Source organism: Idiotropiscis lumnitzeri, chromosome 21, assembly GCF_059441095.1.
Source record: "Idiotropiscis lumnitzeri isolate Australia: NSW breed Sydney's pygmy pipehorse chromosome 21, RoL_Ilum_1.0, whole genome shotgun sequence".
NCBI lineage: Eukaryota > Metazoa > Chordata > Actinopteri > Syngnathiformes > Syngnathidae > Idiotropiscis > Idiotropiscis lumnitzeri.
In genome coordinates, this window is record NC_142411.1 from 6,764,499 (window position 1) to 6,784,687 (window position 20,189).

Below are 20,189 nucleotides of genomic sequence, written 5' to 3' on the forward strand. Positions count from 1 at the left end.
GTCATAATCATTTTCTTTTCTTTTATTGGCAATTTGTCTCAAATACAGAGATGTTTCCGTTACAGTTGTTGTTGAAAACATCGTTACGCTTTTTAAGTTACATTTAACTGGCATGAGCATCAGCTCAGAAAGGCACACACACTTCAGTGTCAAGCGTCAACGCTGATCTGAAGACAAACATACGGCTCGTCCTCATTTCAGCTGACCGGCGAAGTAAACGATTGATGGCGTGCCGCTGTACATGGCGACTAAAGCACAATAATCTTTTTTTTTAGTCTATTGATCTGAAACTAAAAGCAGGGAACATTGACATTATTTTGGTCAATATATAAACATTTACTTTTCATCGTTAGCAAAAATATGCAAACCAAAGATGAAACACCCTTTTTTTTTAATGTCCCGTATACTTTATAAATATTAAACTAGGCATGAATTTAAATGCGTGTTGAGCCATCTATTGTTCAGACACAAAAACATAAAAAAATGTCAGCCATTTCTGAGTGGTCACTGGGAGTCATTTTTCTTGCAACGCCGATGACGCCGTTTTAAGAGGGCTGATGACTCTTGCGTTGCTTCAATTGCGATTGATGGCACGAATCGGATCAGAAACTGTACATGACGCACGGCAGTGGCTACTTGTGAGCGCAAAGGCCGAGTGACCATTCAGAAAGGGTTCCTAAAGTGTCCGAGGCTTGGTCCTTATAAGGCCTCAAACTCGTCAATTCTCTGCTTGGTGTTGCCTTGCCTGATCTGCCGCAGGGTTTTGTATTTGTCTCGTCCTTCCCGCACATTCGCAGAGTGCAGGAGGTCGTTCTGGGTGTTCTTGGACTCGTCGCGCGCTTGGGCCAGCTCGGCGGTCAGATCCTGAAGGCGAAGACGGCGAGGGAATGAGGCAAAATGTTTGCGATTGATGTTTAATGTTTAACATTTGACGCCGTTACCCTGAGCTGCTTCTGCACGCGTTTGTTCTTCTGCGCCTCGGTCTGGCGATCGTCCTCCTTGTGGTAATTGTTGTGGATGGCCTCGTTGCGCAGGTCGGCGCTGTGCATCCTGCCGTCGTCCTCGTCTTCGCTGTTGTCGTCGAAGTTGTACATCGCGAGAGGCGGGGGCGGCGGCAGGGGCATTTCCATCACCATCTGCCTCGGCGTTTGCGTCGGCGTCTGCGCCGGCGTCTGCATCTGCGTGTGCAGCGGCACCTGCGTCGGCGTCTGCGCCGACGTCTGCATCGGGTTCGGCGTCATCATCGGCATCTGCATGGGCGTCATCATCGGCATCTGCATCGGCGTCGTCAGCACAGGTGGGGGCGCCATCCGCACCATGTTCAGCTCTTGCTTGGTCTTAATCAGATCATCCTGAGCCTCCTTGGCCTGGTGAGGAACGCAACGATGAGTACGGCTGTTTGCTTCCGAGAAGCACTTTTGAGTTCTCAACCACTTCCTCGGTGCTCCTGCCACAGAGTCGAGACTCACCCTGAGTTGCCATGTGTCCACCTCATTCTCCTTGCGTTTCCTGGCCTCCTCCAACAGGCTGATTCTGGTTGTGTGCTCCTTCAGCTCGGCAGCCTGACAAATTAAAGATTCAGAAGATTGACAATGCCGTTTGATCAATAATCTGCAAGTGACATGTGCGAGGCATAAGCCGAGAGCCACTTTAGCTCGCATCATGCATTCATTTAGGCTATATTCACACATTGACATTCTTTGGCCAATATACAACATGTGTCAGATTTTTTTTTTTCATGCAGTGCCAACAGTACATTCAGCCACACGGATGGCAAAATCGTGAATGTCATGAAATGAGATCGAGGAGCGTCGCGTGTTATGTCCAAAATATTTCTACCTCCTACCGCCTCGCTCCTTTGTCGATATGAGATTATAGGTTCCCTACACACGGAAACATTTTTTCATGTAAACACTGTGCCATTTTTTGACGCGATGTGTGTCACATCACGGAAATATTCCGTTCACATTCAGTCTTGTTTGTTTTTGTAATAAGACCAGGGACATAAACGGATTGGATTTAACAAAGAATCCGGATTAGTGTGAACATTGCCAACTAGTTATTTAACTCATTCAATACCATTGACGGATAAATACGTCAAAATCCTTTTTTTTTTTACTGGGCTGGTCGTGAATGAGATAATAGAGACCAATTAAGTGAGATGTGTACATCTATCCAGTGGTGGTTTTCTGGTATGTGCAATACGTGCGGTATTTTCATTTATTTATATTCATATTCACCTCGCCTGTGAAAGTGTTGCTGGCATTTCTCGCCATGGGACCCAGCAGGAAAAGTTGGGGAAAAAGTGGCGAGGGAGTGGGAAGTCTAGGATAAGTGGTCGAGAATGGATGAACGGACGAAATGGTTGTCTACTTGCATCATGACGTGTAAATCATTGCCATTTTTCTGGGGGATTTGCACCTCCTTGTGGAATATTTCATGAGCGGTCCTTAATAATTTTCTCCAGCACATTAATAAAAATAAGATCTAATAAAGCACTGACCAGCTGTTCCTGACTGATCTTCTGGCTCTCGGACTGGCGAGCGAGCGCTTCTTTAGCCAGCAGGGCAGCCTGACGCTCCGCCTCCAGACGGGCAGCCTCCTCTTCTGCTTTTAAACGCTCCTGATCCAGCATCAGGGCCCTCTCTGTCTGCTCCTGTAAATCTGAAAATAGATCGAGAATAAATGGGAAGAATTTGTTTTGGTCGCAAGTCAGGAATGAAGAGACAATTATTATTATTAAGGACATACAATGTCAAAAGTCCTGAAATTATTTGTATTTATATAATTTTAGATTTGAATTATACAGTTTATTCATTGTGTATTTATTGACGATCAAAAATAAATTTTTACAATAAAGATTTATTGAATCACTAAAATCAACTATTTTTACTTTCACCCGTCACGTCACCGTCATAAGCACCAGAACACTCTGAGCCTTTTTCCATACCATGCTCCGCCTTCTTGATCTTCTCCTCAAACTGGTAGAGCCTCATTGTAATGTCCTTCTTCTCCCGCTCCATCTGCTCCTTCTCCTTCTCAATGGTCTCCCTCCTCCTCTTCTCTTTCTCCAGCTGGGCCCTGCAGATAAGCATTAGTCATTAGCCAACAACGATGCATGACAGGCCAGACGAACAATAGTCAGCGTGTGCAATAACAGCAAGCGAGCCAGTGCAGCGGCATATGTTGTTGTTGTTTAACCTTATAAATATATAGTACATATACGTACATAAATTGCATTTTCATGGCCATTTGATGGTTTTGACCTGGATGCAGTTCAATTAGAAAAGCATCCACTAGAGGGTGCTAATGACCGGTATTGGTATCTGCGACCGAGAGCCTTTGTGAGTTCTCAACACCTTGTAAGAAAGCCAGTATCGGCTTGATACCGAAACCTGGTATCAGTACTCGCCCATCTCTATTTGACAAGTCTGACAATTCTCATTTCACAATATTATCAATGGTGCGGTCGGACTGCATCATATAGAGAACTTTCGATAACTCGTTGGCTTTTTCCATTACATTTCCACCGTTTGCCCTCCAATTTTCACTAGCCACAAAATTCACGATCTGATATTTAATCATACGTGGATTAGCGGTATTGAAGGGACTCATTAGAAGCCGCCGAGCTACTATATAGCCTGCTGCCGTGCGCTTTCTTACATGAGAATGTTTAAACAGCTGTAAAGGAGAGCCAGGGGAGTGACAGATGTAGTAGAGAGCGGGCTCTCCGTGCATTCACTTCAGGAAGGAGGAGACGCAACCTTTTTATTGCGCAGTCGATGGCGGTTTCTCTTTTGTTACAGTGTGTTCAGTTTGACAATAACAACGAGATCAGCCTGTGGTAAATCGGCTTTGGTCTTAGTGGTCTAATGGCTTTAATCTGCTACACGGAAGAGAAGGCTTGAGAATTGTTGATATAATGCATACAGAAATCTGTGCCAATTCAGATTTTGGTCCTCTGTGGAGTCTCAATAGAGGTGTGCATTGATTACTTTGAAAAATTCACAATGGGATGTTCTCACTCATCTAATTTGCTATGACTGGTCAATGATGTGTCCTGGAAACTAAATTGCTGTGATATTAATGCCGAGGCACGCGCTATCCCAGGCATCGGCGCGTACTTCTCCTTCTGTCGCTGCAGCTTCTCCTCTCTCGCCTGCGTCTTCATCTGCTGCACCTCGATGGAGTCCGGCCTGCGTCGGTTCATGTAGAGCTCATGGTTGCCCTTGCACAGCTGGAGGATGCGCTTGTTTATGCGTAGTCGTGGAGAATAGAAGACAAAGTCCTGAAAGATAAAGCGATAGGAAAGTATTTTTCATAACATTTCCATCTGAGCATGTTTGGACTATTAACTCATTCAATGCCATTGACGGATATAGACGCCCAAAAGTATTATTTTACCTGGGCTGTTAAAGTGTGCAAAAAGCAGAGGAATTACTCACTGGTGATCGTTTGTCAATGGGCTTGATGGTGAACTTTTTGTCGTTGAAGGAAACGTTTTTAATCTCGCTCCAAGGGAAGCCGATTTTTGGGGTCAGCCTGATGGAGCGAAACACAAGAACATGTTAACAGGGAGCTACCGTCTCGCAACTAGCAGGCTAATTTGACAGCCGTACAATAGCAAATCCCTCCTCCGGGCTTAGTTCCAAATAAATATACGGAATTCACTATCCCAAGCATGAGGGTGTCAAGGTGTGGCTCACTAATGTTTTCTTGTGCTAGTCTCACTTGACAGGACACAGCAGGGCACAACAATCGCTGTGTTGTAATAAGACCAACGCGCACCTCGTGGTGAAACTCACATTTGAAAGTGCACTGCCTAAACTGGAATGTCACTTAATTACTGTCGCTGACACACGCTTGTGGAATTGAGACAACAATGTGGATGTTATTTCAGAGCGCTGTGACGGATCATTGCGTCGCAAAGTTTGCTTATGAATTCATTAATTGGCGTTCTTGACCTGGAGGTTAATTAACGGTGTCATATTGGCCATCAATCATGATGAGAATGTCAAATAAAAGTCCGGTAAAGCCAATACGGAGCTCTGCTTTGTGGGCCGGCCGCCCTCATTGCAAAGACGCTGTTGTAGGTTAGCCTCAAATTCTTAAGTGCCGCACAGCTTGAAAAACCAGTTGGCGTAACCATGGGGACGGCAGAGGTCACAGCAGAGGAGAGGCTTCTCTCGGTTGATCGCGAGGTGTACATAAAACGAGCTTCAAGCTCCATCACGGCTGGTTTGTCACTGTTGCTGTTTAGATTCAATCAAATTGCAGAAAAGTGACGAGAACAAATAAAAAAAGGGTTTCAATTTTATGAATGGTGGGGGCGGTTGAATAAGTCCCGATGGTTAATTATTATTATTTATATATTTTTTTTACTTGTTCCATCATTTTTGTCAAGGCCTGTTTCATGAGTTTTTTTTTTCAATCATTTTGTTGAACCACATGTCTGATTATCGGTCACAACCACCACTCATAAGATTCTATAACTGCCAAAAAGATGAAAAAAAAATCAGTCACAATCACCACTTATAATATTCTATAACTCCCTAAAAGATGAAAAAAAGATAAAAAGAAAAAAAAATCAGTCACAACCACCACTCATAATATTCTATAACTCCCTAAAAGATGAAAAAAAGATTAAAAAAAAAAAAAATGAGTCACAACCACCACTCATAATATTCTGTAACTCCCTAATAGATAAAAAAAAATAAAATAAAATAAATCAGTCACAACCACCACTTATAATATTCTATAAATCCCTAAAAGATGGAAAAAAAATATTAAAAAAAAAAAATAAAAATAATAATAATCAGTGTAACTGCTTTTGGACATAAGAACAGACCACCAAGTGGTCAGTTCGGCTTACTTGTCATCCTTCTCATAAATGTTCAGTCCCAAAGCATCCACCCCCAGCCACAGCAGCGTTCCCTTCTTATTCTTGATATCAAAATAGTTGACGCCATACATCTCCAGATCCTGAGCGATCTTCAGATACTCCAACATGGCGTCCTCCCTGGAAGAACCGCCTTAAGTTCAGCGCACACATAGCAACGCGTTTGAGCGCTCGCATTTAAACAACACTGCGACTCACTTCAACATCCCGCGGTGCTCCTCGTGCCACACCTGAATGCGCTCCTCCCACTGTTCTTGGGATAACTTGTGCTGATTCAACACTCTATCAAAAAAAGGATGGGGACATGAAAAGAAAAGTTGCTATAGGCAGGAACTATATTCTTTAAGATTCAACATTTCTTTGGGTATTAATGGCACGGCGGTTCCGCGGAAGAGAAGGACTAACACTCATCTGGGAGTTAAGTCTCTTGATGTTGGTCACACAGAAGTAACGTTATCAACGCTAGGTAAAAAGTGCTTTTCTTTTTTGCTTCATACTTGGAAAAAAAATGTTTATTATATAAGAATATTGTACACTGTACACCCAGGTTGAATACTTCTTGACAAGACTTCAACGCATAAATCAACTTTAGAAGTTGTCAACTTGGCAAACAAGGCATCCGAGCTTTCTTATAATTAGGGCGCATGCGTGCATGCATCTAACGTTAGAAGCGGTATGCGCGGCATTTAATTACGACCTGTAAACGTAAACTGTACCCTGTATTATTAAAATGTTTCAAAATAGTATTTTGGTTGAATTTTCACTGCACAATAATTGCCATGGTCTTCTTTTTTTAATCTTGAACGCGTTTAAAACTAAAAAAAAAAAAAAAAAAAAAAAAAAAACTAATACTAAAACTAATTACAACTAAAAAAAAAGTCTTTCAAAAAACTAAAACTGATAAAAACTAACAAACCTGCCCTGAAAATGTAATTTAATTTAAAACTTTACCCTTGAAACTAACAAAAAACTGTAATTAAAATTCCAAAACTATAATAACCTTGGTCCAAATATTATCACCTTTAATATATTTTGACGCATAAACGTTATGAGTCTATCCCTTTTTACAAATTGTTTACCAGTGTTAAAAATAGCTTGTGAACAAATCTATTAACACACAACTGTCTGAGAAGTGTTGTTAAATTCTGCCTTCTTCATTACTCTGCGGGAGCCGTGCGGCATGATGTCACTGCAACAGTGAAAGTACGGGTGTTCTTTTAAAAAATAAAAAGGAAAAGGAGGAATGGTGAATACTTTTCACTATCAATATCACTACCCAACTTCTCAATATCATTCGGATGTCGTTTGGAACCGTCGTCCTTCATTATCCATTTTGCCCGTGGCTGTATCGGTGCTACTCAGAAACCATGATTCATGCATGACCTTCGTCTTTTTGTTTCCTTCGTTGCCAGGGAGGACATCGTCATTTCCTAAGGGGCAGGTTCAACCTGACTGGTGACCTCCCGGCTCTCTGTGCATATTTGAGTACTGTATATAAACAACTCTCGAATGCCCGACAAAAACTTTGTCGCGTTCCAAAAAAATCAGCACACATTTTTTGCCCCCTCACCTGCGAGGCAGCAGCCGTTCAGAAAGGAGGTATCCCGGTTGGTGAGTTTCTTTGTCATAGTCTCCATACTTGGCTTGAACCGAGTAGGACGCCAGCAGCACCGCCGTCTCGGGCGGACAGTAAACCTGGTCGCTCAGGATGCTCTCTTTCACCTGCATGAAGAAGAGCTTCTGCGTGGCCTCCTGAATGAGCTCCTCGTTCACTTCCTCGGGAAAATACTTGGCCCGGAAATTAAAATGCAGCGGGTTATCCTTCCTCACATCTTGTTGTACCACCTGAAAAGGAATCGTAAATATATCGAACATTTAACTCAGTTTTCAGTCTGTTCTGTTGCTAAAATAAATGGATAGCTAGAAGATTCTAAGATAAATTATATCTAAGAGTAGTACGATGTACTTTTTAATACAATTCCTAATAAAGATTTAGCAATTTATTCTTCCATTCGACTGCTCACTCCTGTTTTAAAGTGAATCCCTTTTCTTGTCAACATTCACATGATTTGTGTTAAATTGATTTTATATTATTGTTTGCGACGCGTTCCATAATCTATTTCTCATCATGTCTTTTGTCAACGGGATCAATAATACGTTCAGAATCTGACACACTGGAGCCATCATGCAGCAAATTCTGCTAACAAAGTCGCAACAAAAACGCGACTTTTGAGTGGTTGTTAAAGATAGCTTTGGTGTAGTAATATGACTGTAATAACGCATACCGCAGAGCAGTGTTCAGTAAGAACGGAATAAACGCTTAAAAGTTTGGTGTGAATGTGAACAAAGCGACCTGTGATGTAATCTACCTCTGAATGCTCGTAACCGTGTCCGTCGTGAGACGGCTGAGAATGGTTGGGTACACATTTTAGTAGATTTTTTTTTTTTTTTTTTTTTTACACTTAAAAATTTTCTTTCAGAGATCGAGAAAACAAATTATTAAGGTTTCATGATAGTGTTATACTGACAAGAATCCTGCAATCAACTGTGGGTGGTTCCACTGTACTGTGCCTAAACATGCTGCACAAGTCTACAGTAAAGGGGAGGGATATTAAAAAAAAAAAAAATAATAAAAAAAACTCGGTTGCATTTGTGCCAGACTTCATTCATCTGGTTTACAGATTAGCCTGGATTATGAGCAACTCCAGGAATCCAGTGGTTTGGAGTTTTGCACAGTGTTGACCATACAACAGAAAGTAGTTCCGGTTCAAGAAGAGTTTACACTCCAGCTGAACACACAATACCCTTATGCAATAAGTACACACAGAAACCAAAAAGCTCCGGCAACATATATCTCTTCTTTGAGAGGAGAGGGATGTTGAGCACACAAGAGAAGATATACGGACCACATGTATTGTGTATTCTATTTACATTGCTACTGATTGACAGTAAAGGAAACATTGCATCACATGTGCCCGTGACTTGTGATTGTGTTTTCAACCCATCTCACCTTTTTTTCCAGTTTGAGCCAAGTTAAATAGTCTTTTCCATCAATATACTGAAGTCCAAAGTACCAGATCTCACGGAGGCCAATTGTTTTCACCACCTGCGGATTTAAAAAAATAAATAAATAAAATACAGAGTTATTAACATTTTCAAAGAACAATAAATATTATTTTGATCAAATTAATCATCCAGTGCAGGGGGGCACCAACGTGGTCCCACAGGCCTGTTCTAAATATAGCACATTTGAAATGTTACGTTGTGATTTCCTAGGAATGTTGTCAAAGTGATCATGAGGAAGTGATTGAACTAAAGTGCCTCGTATGGATATTTCATGTCTTCAAATAGATGAATAATATTAAAGGAATAGGAAAAAATTAACAGGTTCTTCCTGAATTAAATTTTGTAATTTCCATGCTCACTTAATTTTATTTGATTTTTTTGTAAAGCATCACAGCCCGTGTCTTGCCTAGTTGCCTGGCTGAAGCATGAACCAACACAAAAACAGTCCAAAGGTTTAAATTAAAAATCAAACTCTTTCTATTTTGGGTTTCGAATGGCCATCGACTCAGGAAACCGTGCTGCTGAAGGGATCGTATTTAATTCATCGACAAACACTCAAATAAAAGCTCTTCATTCCACCTGAAACACAACACGGCCCGTGTGAACACAACAAGCCCTTTCATTAGACCCCGAATGAAAGTCTCAAGAGGAAAAACAAGAGTTTCATTGGCTTAGAAGCTAACATTAGCATTAGCCGCAACATTAATTTCACTTGCACTATTTTATGACAACCAATACAGCAGCTGGATAAAACAAAAATGCATTTTTATTTGTAGCTTCAGTATAACGATAATTCTGGTTGGCCGTTGATTTATTAAGAATTAGATTTAACATTCTTAAAATCTCAACACTTCTGGACTTCTGGTAAATAGATTAGACCAACAATTTGCGGATTATGTAAATCCGGAGGCTCAAGTCTGGTAAACTAACACTTTGGAGTCACGCGGCCTCGACCTCACTGGACGCTGTTGAGCTCAACGATTTTGTTTCGATTCGCCTTTTTTTCATAATTTACAGTAATATTTACAAATATGATATATTCATACACAAATCAGCGGCATCACGCTCATAAAGTCCTTTTTGACTTTTTTTTAAATTGATTCACGAAAGAAAAAAACTGCTAAATTAGTGGCAGACTTTTGCTTTCAATGCAAAGAGGCTTTAAGTCAGGCGTGGGCAAACTACGGCCCGGGGGCCACATGAGGCCCGTTAAACATTTTAAACCGGCCCGCCAAACTTGAAAAAAGATTAAATTAATAAGCCTTGTTAATGTTTTTTTTTCTAAATACTCTGGTGTGTCAATGACATATTTTGATGGAATCCTTTTGTTGATTTTCATTGAAAAATTACATGTATTTTTTTTTCTCCGATGAGGTGAGGTTACCAAAACACTCCATTCATCTGCTCCTGGTCCGGCAACTCTGTCAAATTTTAGAACCCATTGTGGCCCGCCAATCAAAAAGTTTGCACACCCCTGTTTTAAGTAGTGATGTAAACTTCAAACTCAGGTCATAAAAGAGGCAGACCAAAGCGTCTGTTATATCTTATATTATACATGCCATGCATCAGTTTATTCGGATATTCTGAGCTACTCATGATGCGGTATAGTTTATCCAATCGAAATGCAAATGAGGTTTAGGCGTCAGGTGGACGAGTTCATCGCAATTCGCCGCTCGAGGCGAAATGAGATGAGCTGCAGGGTGTGTAGAGGGAGTGGCACGTGCTTATGTTTGGTATGACAGATTCTAAGTTCATGATCAGCGCTGATCACAAAGGACTGACACTCTCTCCGGAAATGAGTTTGACGGTCGTTGCTCGGCAGACTGTTCGTTGTGGTCAGTGAGCAACTTAGTGCCTGCCGGTGTGAGACGACGTCAAGCTGCTTAGACGTGTCAAGGTGCACCTACACCACATATCGGCGGCGTTAATCTGCCGCAGTTGCTCAAAGCTCACTCGAGCATTTAGTGTAAATCCTTGAAACAGCGACATTTTGCGGGAGCTAGCGGGGGCGGGGCAGTGTGCCACCACGCTGTAAAAAAAAAAAATTGTTGAGAAATGTACAGTTGAAAGCTTTAAAAATTTAAACAAAAAAAATATGTCATTCAAAAAATGTAAAATTTAAAGTACTAATGTAGTCTAAACTGAAAAGTACCGTTTTAAAATAACAGTTGATCATATCAGTCCAGTCACCCTCAAACCGGTGCAAAAAAATGCAGAGAATGGCTGTCGCTTGGTTTAGTCCCATTATGCGTTGGAGGAATTTAGTTTGATCAACATGTTCTCGACAAAGCTGAGACGAAGGGTTGGTCCCCTGACATGAAACCACAACATATGTAGAAATTGGCTACACTCGCTACTGAAAAACGAGTTTTACAGGAAGCGCCTAAAACAATGCCTTTCTTCTGCCGGTGCTCTCACACGGCACCAAATGAGTACAGCTTAATGACAACGTCAGCTCAGCTTGCGGGATCTCAACTTGAAATTCCAACCCTAATTTATTAATTTTTCTGCCCCAAACGCTATTTGTGAGCCAGCACAATTTCCCTATGCCAGCATTCAATTACCAATCAAAATTTTCAATTTAATAAGAGAAATATTTTTTCATTTTTGCTTTGAATTCAGCGTACTCGATTGGGATGTGTTCAGTTCCACATGAGATGACACAGAAGGGAGAACACAACAGTGATAACGATGTCAGTTGCGATAAATCTCTGAATAATCAGTCGATATTCAAACAATACTCTTCGACTTTAGGACTGGCTTATTGTTTTATTTCTAAAACAGCAATTTTGTGGAATGACTAATACACTCAAATAGTTGAGGAAGAAAAGGTGTGCGGCATACCTGGTCAAATACAACTTTGCCGTAAGCGCTTGGCAAAACGGCAAACTCCAGCTCCGATTCTAAGGCGTTGACGTTAATATTGACCTGTGGGACACACACACAAGAAAATTTTGATTTTTAAGACAAATGTAACAGTGAGTGTATTTTTAAGGGTGTGTGTGCATGTGGCGTTGTTTGGTGTTTAGACACTAAAAAGGAAAAGGGAATTCTAGTAAAAAAAATATTGTTGACAATGCTTATTGCCACTCAATGAAATGAAAACAAAGACGCCGGACGTTCGACATGACATGCTAGAGACAAGCCGAAAACAGAACACATCTTTCTTTCATCGCCAGTCCATTAGCGGCGGCCGGACGAGACATTCAGGCCAAAGCTTTGACCCGCCCGCTTACGATCAACTAACTGGCTTACATCTCGCAAGGAGGCCAAATCCAATCACAGCGTCTCATCATCATGTTACCCCGGGAGACAGCAGTCGAAACTGCGCGTGGTTTTTAGCGTAGAAAACTGCCAGTGATGATTAGAGGGAAGTTTGGATTTGTGGCATGGGGGGAAACTTTTGCCTAATGTGAACACTCTCAGTGAGGCAGAACTTTATATCCCGGTTTTGAGTCACATCTAAGAGGCAAAAAAAAAAAAAAAAAGTGGTGAAATACAGCCTGTACTCAAGAGCAAGGTGAGACAAAGAACCCTTTGAGTTGCAGAGTGTTGCTGCAGTCTTGAGGAAGCAACGTAGCAAAGCTGCTCCCCAACTCAAGAAAGATGCGCGGCTCATACATAAATGCGGGATTTGCATTGACAGAATTTACTTTTACTGATGGGAGCAGCTAGAAAAACACATGCACAGCAGCCAATGGAAAATGCGAACGCGTGCCGGCTGAGATCTCGGAGCAGGTCGGACAATTGGAAGTCATGATAAACTCAAGCCATTTGGATCAGGAAAATTTCTACTAACCCCCCGAAAACATTAATTTTGTGAATTCCAAGCAGTAAGATTATAGAGTACGCATTATCATAAAAATCGGTTGTGTCATAAGTGACATTTTTAAAATTTCTAATGGTGTCATAATCCCAATTCATTTTCATGCGGTCCCATTTTGACCATATGACAATAGCGATCAAATATTTGCAGAAATGTCATGACTGCGTCCATAGTTAACAATATGAGTAATCATTCAAGACAAACTTGACTCAGTTATGATGTCACGTCCTCAGCAACGCACACAAAAAAACCGGCAGGCCATTCTAAACAAAGCAACAACACGCTTTATAGCCATGACCACAACATGTTGACGCATACAACACGCAGCCACTTCTCACTTTTGAATGGAATCATGAAGCCACTCCAAGCAAAATAGAACATTTTCACTCAGTGTCTCAAGTAGCTCCTACGTATGGATTTTACCTCATGGAAACTTTATACACTCCAGTTTCCATGTTGTAAAATAAACAAGATGTTGTTGTAAATGCCAGCAAGAAGTTTCCAAAGTGATGTTTGACTGTGCACAGTGTAATAGCAAGCCGGGGTGGGGCAAGCTAGTTAGGAGCAAAACCTGATCTGTTAGAAAACATGGAAGAACTTTGTTAGCTTTCTTTTACCTCCACTGAGAGTTTGGCAAGGGAAGTGTACATTTGAAATCCAGCACCACACAAAAACAACTGTGCGCAGATACACACCGCCTCAAAGATGCCCGCATGCACACCCAAAAAAAACCAGCATGCACTTTCAAACAAAGAATTTCTTTTCAACCAATCCTGTTAAATTCTCATGACATTGAATTATTTTCAAGACTTAAAATGGGCCATTAGAATCAGCCTCTATCATAAAAATAATAAATAAAAATAAATATCAATAATCACAGATTTCACACATCTTGTTGGTTGCCTACTGATTCCACACAATCATCTCAAAACTTTTGGGACAGTCCCATCCATGACTATGAGGACAAGTGATTTACAGTGGCTGGCCTTCAAATGGAAACTTGTTAGTTACTCTGCAAAAATTATTCAATGCGAAGGAAAAGTATCTCTCTGGTTATTTTATTAATACTGGAAGTAACCAGGCATTCTGCCGTTTTTTTTTATTGTATTTTTTTATACAGTGTAATAAAACATAAGCCATAAAATATAAAATGTTTTTACTTTTTGTGTATTAACTTCTTTGTCTATGGGGAATGGCGAAAAAGTTCAACTCAATTAAAAAAGAAAAAAAAAAAGAAAAAGAAAAACACACAAAAAAAACAGTAGTTACTTACCGCTTTTGGCATTTTGTGTCCCTTTCCCGCCTTTTACCCAAGAAGGAGATGATATTAGTCGAAACCCGTGTAGTCAGAGTATCTTCGAAGAGACCAAAGAAGAGAAGAAAACAAGTTTGGGTCGCTTGGGTGTTACTGCAAGACGTCTGAAGGGAGCCGCTTGGCGATCCTGCAGGTGACAGTCATCCTCAACAATGAATGAATGAATGCCGCGACTGTCAAGCTAGCAGTAGCCACGCAAAAGAAGCGCAGGAAATGACAAGGATCTGCTTTCAAAATATATGAAACGACTTGATCTAACATTATCTATCTAATTATTGAACATGTAGGTATATGCAAAAATTACATACATGTACTAGTTTTACCTTGTTATGATCACCAAACGACCAATTCTTGACGATCTGCATTGGTAGTCCGTCTTCCCGTACTTTTATTGTGATACTTGAACCCAACCACACAGGAAGTGGTGTAGTTTGTGATGGATAATGTTTCAAACCTACGTCGAAGTGGGTGCCTCACCCAATGGGCATGGTTAAGACATTCACGCCTCGTTTCTTTATCGTTTATCCTTTTTTACGAACGATACTAAATAAAAAGCTAACTGGCGTCATCCCAACGTCATCATATCTGTATGACGTTAATGAACAGTGTTGCTTATAGTATCAAACACGCCAGAATCATTCCCTTGTATTCTTTATTAATCCACGTTGAATAAAAGTAAAATATTTCCATTTATATATTTTATACAAATCGTATATTTTTATTATCCAAATGCCTGCTTCGTGAATTAGTACAACACAGGTAGGTCGCACGACCTTTACGTGTTATAATGAAAGCATTTCTCGGGCTCGTATGAGTGCATGTTGCAATTTTCGAAGTGATTATAATGAGAATGTCGTTACTAGGAACAATAAATCAGGGCTGTATTTGTAATGTATTTTTAATGACAATATGGATCTAACCTTTCAGGTTTTCAGCTGGGCAGGTGCGCGTGTGGGCGGATATCATAGAGGTGTGCTGACCAATAGGCCGACGGTATTAAAAATAGACGCCTATAATACCCGTGGTCGGGCCTACTTTTAGATAGAAAGTAAAGCCAGAGATGAATCATGACATTATGTATTTTAGTTTGAAAGAAATAAAGAAATAGGAAGAAATAGCTACTGGAACCCGAACTTCAAAAAATTGTTTCCTTCTGATGTTACTCGACATCGGCGATCCCCATGGAGACATTGAGGAATCAAAGTATTCATAAAGATTCTAAAAATGTATGAATCGATTTTTATTCATTGTTGCATTAATATAACTTGATGTAGCAGATATTCTTTCATTTATATAAATAGGTGTGTGCCTAACTGTGACAACAAACAAATACATGTGAACTGGTCATTGTTTTTTCTGTTGTTGTTGATGGTGGTTTTATTTATTTATTTATTTATTTATTTAGAATACAAGCCTCATTTCTCTGGTTGTGATTCCAAGTGTGTATAGAGCGGCATTTTTTTCTGGGCCACATCATGGATGAGTGCTGAAATAGACAAGAAAGGCAAATTATTGACTCCCAGAACTCATCCGTGGCATTTAAAAAAATATTCACTAGGTGGCAGTATAACAGCTGAAACGTTGCAATGGACATAAAGATGTGACTCATGATGTTAATAGCTGACTCCCATACTGTTGTAATTGCCTCAAACAATCAACAGCAGTTAATTATATACGCCAGAAGGAATTCTTATTATAGATATCATAGAAGGTATTATGTTACTATTATGTTATTATTACTATTATTTTAATAGTAGCAAAGTATTTTTTAAATTCCACCGATAACCACATATAAATCCAGATTTCAAACTTACTGTCCAAAAGCTGCCTTGCAGCACTTCTCTTTTCTAACTTGTTGTTGATCTCAGCCATTAGCCAAGGAAAGAAGTTTGTCTCGATATCTGAAAATCAGAAGCACACACAACTAAACATTTTACGAAGCTTCCCTAAAGTATGGCTTCATTACTGCTGGTGTTCCCCACCTTTCTCCACTGGGTCGTAGAAGAAGCCGTGGATCCTGAGGGACTTGAAAACTGTTGGGACAAGGTCAGCTAAGTACTGCTGAGTGTAAGCCCGCGCTGCGATCTTCTCCACCGTTTCTTTTTCCATCCAAAGTGCTTCCCTTTGTTGGGCTACACGGCGCTCCTGGAGAAACAAAGATTTACTTGTATCAGCCAGACATTTTTTATTTCACGGCTACTTGTCCTCATTGGGGCTTACTAAACACACATCAAGCAGAACTGTGACTTTGATGCTAATCTGTTTGCTTTTGTGACACCGCTAACATTTGAAAAGTGGTTTTCAATCAATGTTGCCTGCTCGAGTGTATGCTTGAGATTGTCTGACTGAAGGCCATTCTTGAATGCCACCAGACACCTCGACAGGAAAGTTATCCTTCGCCCATTGTGATCTTTTGAATCTAAAACGGTCCATCGCTACCCCCTGCTGGCGATTTGGCTCACTACAGCTCTTCTCTACCCCTCCCAATGAAAAAAAAAAAACGCAACAAAACTTATTATTGTGCTAAAGTTTATTAAGTCATTCTTGGCATTTAGTGCGTTATGGAGCATATTTCTCTAAGTTTGGGGACAGGCTGCACAGTGGACTAGTGCCGTATTTTCCAGACTACAAGCCGCTACTTTTTTCCGAGAGTTTGAACCATGCAGCTAATACAACTGTGCGGCTTTTGTGGGGATTTTCCTTTCAACGGTAGGGGCGCTCTATATTTCAGAAAGTATGCTAAATAAATCTAGATTTTTTTTTCTCTTGGGTCTGTTCTGTTTTAATTAGCAAAGTTGTTGCCGTGTTAAAAAGCACTGGTTTAAGAATCAGTGTTTATACCTTTATCTGGATTCACAGGACAAAATCGTTTTCAACTAAAAAACTGAAACTATATATATATATATATATATATATTTTTTTTTATTTATTTATTTTATTTTATTTTTTTTTTAATGAAAAATAGTTAGGAAGTGAGGCAGCGGTTCGGGTTTGAATCTCGGTAACCCGAGTCAGGGGGAAAATGAAAAATGAAAAATGGATGGATATTTAGGAAGAGTTGAATTTCTAAAATGTTGAATTAACCAGATTGAGAAATTGGCCCTACATGCCAATTGTCAGGAAAAGGCAACGTTTTACAAATCCATCCCACACTAACCTCCCTCAGGAAACAAACAAATTCCAATGTGTACCTTTTCCTCCCTGTGGCATCTCTCCCGCTCCTGTAACCGCTGCACTTCAGCCAATTCAGCATCACGGAGCTCCTGGAAGGCCCTCTGCTGGGCCCTCAGACGGGCCAGCTCTTCCTCCTCCATCACCTCCAGCAGAGACTGCTCAATGGTCTTCCCAACCAGGACCTCCAGCAAGGGCTGCACCTCTCTGTCAAAGTCGAACAACTGCGCAAGACAAACAATGAAAATTTCAAGTGGTGACATGTAGTTAGTGGTTTGTTTAGAGACATGGTACCACATTAAACGTGGATCAGAGGAAGTGAAGGTGAGAGTTGTGCATATGGCCCAGAAAGGTGTTTCACCCTAGAGCAAAAATTAATTAGATTTTCTTTATATAATAGAGATAAAAAGTGTGAAAAAAAAAAATCTTATGTTCCAGAGAAATGTTTAATTCTAGAGCGCCAACCTCCCCCTCCTCTATTTGTGTCGCCACATCTTTGCCCGATTTGGCCGGTATAAAAAGCGGCGTTGCTGGTCTGTCCAGGAGAGGATCAGTCTGGCATTCCATATCTGAAACTTCAATGTTGTAGCTCAACTCTTCCAGATACAGCTCTGAAAGAAAACAAATGTTGACTCTCATCATGGAGTCAACCTGGAAAATGTGTCCTGAAGTTAATAGGAAAACAAATCACCTGTTTGGACAACATTGTGTTTTCTCCCTTGGACGGCCTCTGGGGTGGCAGATCGTAGCTGTTCCTTGTTCTTCTTTTTATGAGCTAAGGCCCTCCTCCTCATCTCTTGTTGTCTTTGCAATTCAGTGAGGTCTTCCTGCACCATCTGTACATTTGCACAGGAAACAATGACCTGAACCACAGCCTACGATATATATATTTTTTTTAATGGTTGCTAGAATGGTCGGAAAAGTCACTAAATACAGCGACAAAAACGCTTAAGTTGGCAACGCTGAAGACAAGTCATTTTATTTTGACTTCATAAAGGCTGCGAGGGCCAGTCGCAGACTGGATTGGACCGGGTGTGGCCCGTGGGCCGTACTTTATCCAGATGTGCTCTTCAGTCTCAAAGTTCATCCATGAGGCTGTTGGGTTGGAAAAAATGAGCACCAAAAAAGCTCTGGTGCTCAGTTGAGAATCACAGGAAAATTATGTGCACACGTTTATAAGAAGCACAAAAATAATTTATATACATACAGTTGAAAGGAAGCGTTGGGCATATGTGTTTCCCCTGATGACACGGCGATCATACATAATGTTTCCATAAGTACTGAGCGGCCTGTAGACAAAAGAGATGCCATGTCAATGTAAAGCTTGACATTGGATTTTCTACCCCATGGTGATGTTATATATGGTAGAAAGGGAGCATTTCAATGTATTTAGAGTCATTTAAATTGATTTAATCAGTTATGCAATATAGACTGAAAAGTAGAGACAGCATTACAACCTGTAAAACTTTTAGTGGCAGCAGATAATATACATGAACCGATAAAAGTCACAATTCAGATTCATAACACAACATTGACACCGTATATCAGCAGTTTGTTGAATATCACTTTTGCTATGAATTGCATTTAAAAAAAAAAAAAAAATTCTTGTTTCACAATTGACTGTTACAAATACCGATGGCAAAAGTGAGCGTAAAAGTTTGCAATTTTTGGAAGCAAACCTACTTTTCTGCCTTTTCCGTCGGCTTTTCTCTATATTTGGAGCGGTTTTCGACAGGTCTGGGCCGACTGGAGAATGTGTACGTTCCGTTTGTAACTTTCTGGCTGTGTGAAACAAAAGACATAGTTAAAAAAAAAAGTCTTGTAAATCCTTCTCGTTCCGTTTTCTGCTATCAGCTTGCTCGTGTGGAGTTGCGAAGACGTCAACAAGCTACCGTAGCAACTGTAACCAGGAAGTGAAACATAGCAACCGTAACCAGAAATCGATGCAAGTGTCGTAATGTACTGCTTTGGAACATACGCCCGTGCTTTGGAAACCGGGCGTGTTAGAACGACATGGAGCGCTAAGTAAAATTCTGTTTTGGGGTCTTCTATTTCCAATCATATTGAGAATTCATACAGCTACTAGCACTACGTTAGAGTAATAGGATTGATTTGCACAACATTCTAAGTGAGAAAGCACAAAGTGAGACACAGAATATCATTTAGTCCAAATAAAATAAAGATAAACCCGAATACCGGTACTTAATTATGCAAAATGTTTGCTCACATTTTGTCATACAATATTTTATGTTGACTTTATTGCTTGCAAAACATTTATTTAGACTTTATTTTAGCAATCACCCAGCTAAAATAGTGTTTAGTATCGGTCGTGTTATTGATGAGAGAATTTCTGCACCCATTTGCACGTCTCTGTGTCACTGTTACATAACCTGCCATTCCAATAATCAGACTGTTATGTAACGTTTCCATCAAAGGGAGCACTATGTTCACACTGTTCACAACACAACATAGCACAAATAGCCAAAAACAGTAGGTCATCACCTTGTTAGGGCCGATGCCATGTGTTTTCATCACCATTGAAAGAAATCATACATTTGTGCTCAGATGAGTGCATTCACTTCTGTCACATTGGTAATGCTTCAGCAGTCACTTATTGTTAAGAAGCATCGAAGGCGAAATGGTAGCCGGCCTGCTTTGGCCTTGTCTCATTATTCCGCTATTGAGATTATGCAATAGACAGGGCATGGCTCCACACATTTTTTTTTCACTACCCACAGCATCATCATTGTTTGGTACGCCAGACATCCGTTTCACAACAACAATTGAGGTCATTTATTTTATAGCAGTGGGAAAATAGATTTTCATTCATTCAAAACCTGTGCAAAATGTATTAAAATGGAAAATATAAAAGTAAATTGAGTTTTTATTTGCTTGTAAACATATAGTGGGGT

At 40.4% G+C, this 20,189-nt stretch overlaps 2 protein-coding genes across 2 annotated transcripts; both read right to left on the reverse strand.

Annotated features, from left to right (window-relative positions):
* Position 1: 1 nt before the first annotated feature.
* On the reverse strand, positions 2 to 14,271 carry ezrb (ezrin b). The gene is made up of 13 exons (XM_088286157.1): positions 14,065 to 14,271; positions 11,810 to 11,893; positions 8,910 to 9,005; positions 7,470 to 7,744; positions 6,098 to 6,181; positions 5,873 to 6,019; positions 4,446 to 4,542; positions 4,125 to 4,288; positions 2,951 to 3,081; positions 2,504 to 2,664; positions 1,470 to 1,562; positions 942 to 1,367; positions 2 to 864 (listed from the first exon to the last, which is right to left on the reverse strand). Exons 1-13 carry the CDS (start codon positions 14,074 to 14,076, stop codon positions 700 to 702), a joined length of 1,935 nt encoding a protein of 644 aa, XP_088142283.1. The 5' UTR covers positions 14,077 to 14,271; the 3' UTR covers positions 2 to 699.
* A 1,051-nt stretch (positions 14,272 to 15,322) lies between these two features.
* On the reverse strand, positions 15,323 to 19,170 carry rsph3 (radial spoke head 3). Its single transcript, XM_088286158.1, has 8 exons — positions 18,961 to 19,170; positions 18,485 to 18,566; positions 17,969 to 18,113; positions 17,743 to 17,888; positions 17,298 to 17,501; positions 16,089 to 16,251; positions 15,921 to 16,007; positions 15,323 to 15,592 (listed from the first exon to the last, which is right to left on the reverse strand). The coding sequence occupies exons 1-8, from the start codon at positions 19,077 to 19,079 to the stop codon at positions 15,522 to 15,524; spliced, it is 1,017 nt and encodes a 338-aa protein (XP_088142284.1). The 5' UTR covers positions 19,080 to 19,170; the 3' UTR covers positions 15,323 to 15,521.
* Positions 19,171 to 20,189: the final 1,019 nt, after the last annotated feature.